At 36.3% G+C, this 2,971-nt stretch overlaps 1 protein-coding gene across 1 annotated transcript; it reads left to right on the plus strand.

The window, feature by feature from the left end:
• Positions 1 to 713: 713 nt before the first annotated feature.
• On the plus strand, positions 714 to 1,810 carry LOC113492754. Its single transcript, XM_026870402.1, has 3 exons — positions 714 to 858; positions 1,048 to 1,282; positions 1,579 to 1,810. Exons 1-3 carry the CDS (start codon positions 773 to 775, stop codon positions 1,732 to 1,734), a joined length of 477 nt encoding a protein of 158 aa, XP_026726203.1. The 5' UTR covers positions 714 to 772; the 3' UTR covers positions 1,735 to 1,810.
• Positions 1,811 to 2,971: the final 1,161 nt, after the last annotated feature.

The raw sequence follows: 2,971 nt of genomic DNA on the forward strand, positions 1-2,971 counted from the left end.
TATGAAATACAAAATAACGATTTCCGTTTGCGCTACAGGCGCATCACTTGACACCTGTATGCATAATTACAAATCCGTGCAACCAAGTAACGGCTTATTGTATAAGAGTAAAACCATAACAATTCCGATCTTCTCATATCAAAACAATAGTTAGCCATATTACTGTAGTAGCCACACTGTTGGAAAACTTCAGGACTGTTATCACTATAAGACAACTCTAGGTGTAAATCCACATTTTACGGAAATTATCTAAGCTCCTTGGAGTTGTGCTTGTAGTGTATTTTTTTTCTCATTTGCACAATCAAGCATTATACCTACTCAACAAGCTTTACCAGCCCTAATAAGTCTTGGTTTTGTACATCGTACCTACGTCGTAACTTATTTGGGATTTAGACTAACTTATTTTACAAAGATAGATGCAGATTATTCAAGTTAAATTGATTGCCTGATGAGGAAGATGAAACATACGATACAGTATAAGACTATCAGACCCAGTGTAGAAAATCTATTTAGATAATCTCTCTCCTTTCTGCCAGTAGGTAGTAAATTTTCACTAGTATTTTCGTCGTAGTTGACCGCTAGAATGCAGATACCCAAAGAAAGATAAAAAATATTGATCTTACATTTTTAGTATCTTGTCCTAAAAACTAAACAAGGAAGTGGTTATCCTACATATTTCGGTGAACGATTCCAAATACCTTTGTATATAAATGGTGTGGAATCAGAGCTCGCCACCAGTTGAGTCGCCTCCGCTGTAGACGCTACATCCAACATGTCTGTAAGAGTATTGCTTTGTGACCTATGCGTCATCCTGCTGTTTGGACTGAACTTCATCTTGGCTGACGAGAAACCAAACATGTACGTAGATTTTTATTCTAAACATCATAATTCATCAGCGAAGCTTTCGATTTGATTTTATTTTTCCAGTTTTCGATTAAGAAGAACGTTGTCTTTCCTGGCTCCAACAATTTAACGTCAAGTTCATCAAATACCCGTGATCATTCTTGATTTCAATAAAGCATAAGTGTTTGTGTACCTTTGTCTTAGTTTACCGGCGCCAGACGATGGCCCTAAAGGCAACTGTTCGTGTGGCGGATTTGCGACTAGTTCGATAGAACCCGGTAGTCAGCCTCTCCTCTCACAGACACCGGGGCTGGTCGTCAAGTGTGACGATGAAGGAGCGGGTACGTGCAAGAGTCTCTGCAATGCCTTGGCGACCGCTACCAAAGCGAAGGGACCCGAAGTCTTATGCAATAGACTAAAGAACGCGAAGGAATTAAAGGTACCTCGTCATATTTTTTATTGCATCTGTGCAGAAACCGCATTTACCTAATACTGTTCATCGTACAATTACTGCGCATTGTTAACCTTTTAGCTCTATACAATATTGTGGTCTAGAAGGTACTTACAGAGGCCAGAATCTGTTAATTTACTCATATCTAGGGAGACCTCTTTCTATCTAAATAGAACCTATCAAAATTTAACGTACAAAATAAAATTAATCTCCTATCAAATTCCATAAGTAATTTAACTAAAATTCACCCGGTACTAACTTGTTTAAAATTATTTATTTTGCAGTTGTCAGCGTTCTACCAGATTTGCGACAAGCCGTGGACGTATGCCGAACTGACCGCTGACGTGCCGTTGTGCTGCGAAGAATCCAAGGTGAAGCCCTGCCCCTCCGTGGAGAAGACGAACACCACAGACACAGTAGACGCTAAGACAGTTATGTAACGCCCCGGCTATTTATGTGTATTGTGGTAGAACTTAGACGTGCATTTATTATAGTAAATGAATGATTATTTAAAAATTAGGTAGTTTTTGTTTATAAGAAATCATCCTACTCTCTACTATAATTCCTACAATATTATTCCTTATAATTCCTTACTACTACTGACTACCCGCTTAGGCAGAGCAATAAAACAAACAGATAGGGTAAAACGATATATTTACATCTAATTCTTGTTATGTATAGAAAGTTTTGTATATTTTCCGGAGAAATCCATATTATTGTTAACGATTTCTTAACACGGTGGTCAGGCAAACCAAGTACATACGAAAAAGCATAAAACGGGAAACAAATCATAGTTCATCTTTCGGTATAGTTTACATATAATTTCAATAGTTATAAGAAAGCAAAGTCGTCGAATTTCTCACAGATGGAAAATCTATGACATAAAATTTATTCATAATCACATATTACTCAACCATAGACATCGTAGACAGTCTATAAGGAAAGACAATCGCAAAATATTATCTAAATTTGAAAATGTTGAAACTATAATTCAGACCTATATATATTTCGTTGTATTAATTTACAATGCAATGGAGCCTGTATTTGGTCCTGTAGTTGCGCAAAATGTGATGAACATTACAGAATACACATTATCTGATGAGTAGATAATAGTTTTCGGAATGAGATTTAAACTGCAGGGCCCCGATTCTGCTATTTACAGTGGCTGTTGAATTAATGGCAATAGAATTCAATTTGAAATTATTCCTATTCCCTTAAGCATTTTGTCATAATTGGAAGCTAATTGTTTTGACCTTGAGTGTGATTGTGTAGTAAAAATGCTTAAGAGAATACAAAAAGTGTCATTTGAGCCAATTTTCATTCATTCATTGGCTATTGTTAATAGCAGAATCGGGGCTCAGGTTGCTTGTTGGTACCACTGCTATATTCTATCTAGTATAATGCTAATTCACGCGGTGTCTGGTGGGTGAATTCGGTATTGGCATACACTGCATACATTGGCAGAGAACGGTTTCACTTAAAATCCATCAAATTAATTCTACTACTGTCCTCGACAATATCCTAAGATCTCATTCAACTAAAAATACATACTTCTTCATAAAAATACCCAAAAACTAAAATACTTATTGCACTACATTTGTAGGCAATATTTTCACTACTATCACGAACTTGATATTCATATATTTACAAGTACGTGACCTTATCATAAATACCCTT

The sequence above is a fragment of the Trichoplusia ni genome, chromosome 4, assembly GCF_003590095.1.
Source record: "Trichoplusia ni isolate ovarian cell line Hi5 chromosome 4, tn1, whole genome shotgun sequence".
In the NCBI taxonomy this organism is placed as follows: Eukaryota; Metazoa; Arthropoda; class Insecta; order Lepidoptera; family Noctuidae; genus Trichoplusia; species Trichoplusia ni.

Coding starts and splice junctions, on each gene's coding strand:
- LOC113492754 (XM_026870402.1), top strand. CDS start 773: ATGTCTGTAAGAGTATTGCTTTGTGACCTATGCGTCATCCTGCTGTTT. Junction 859..1,047: donor GCTGACGAGAAACCAAACAT/GTACGTAGATTT, acceptor CCTTTGTCTTAG/TTTACCGGCGCCAGACGATG. Junction 1,283..1,578: donor AGAACGCGAAGGAATTAAAG/GTACCTCGTCAT, acceptor TTTATTTTGCAG/TTGTCAGCGTTCTACCAGAT.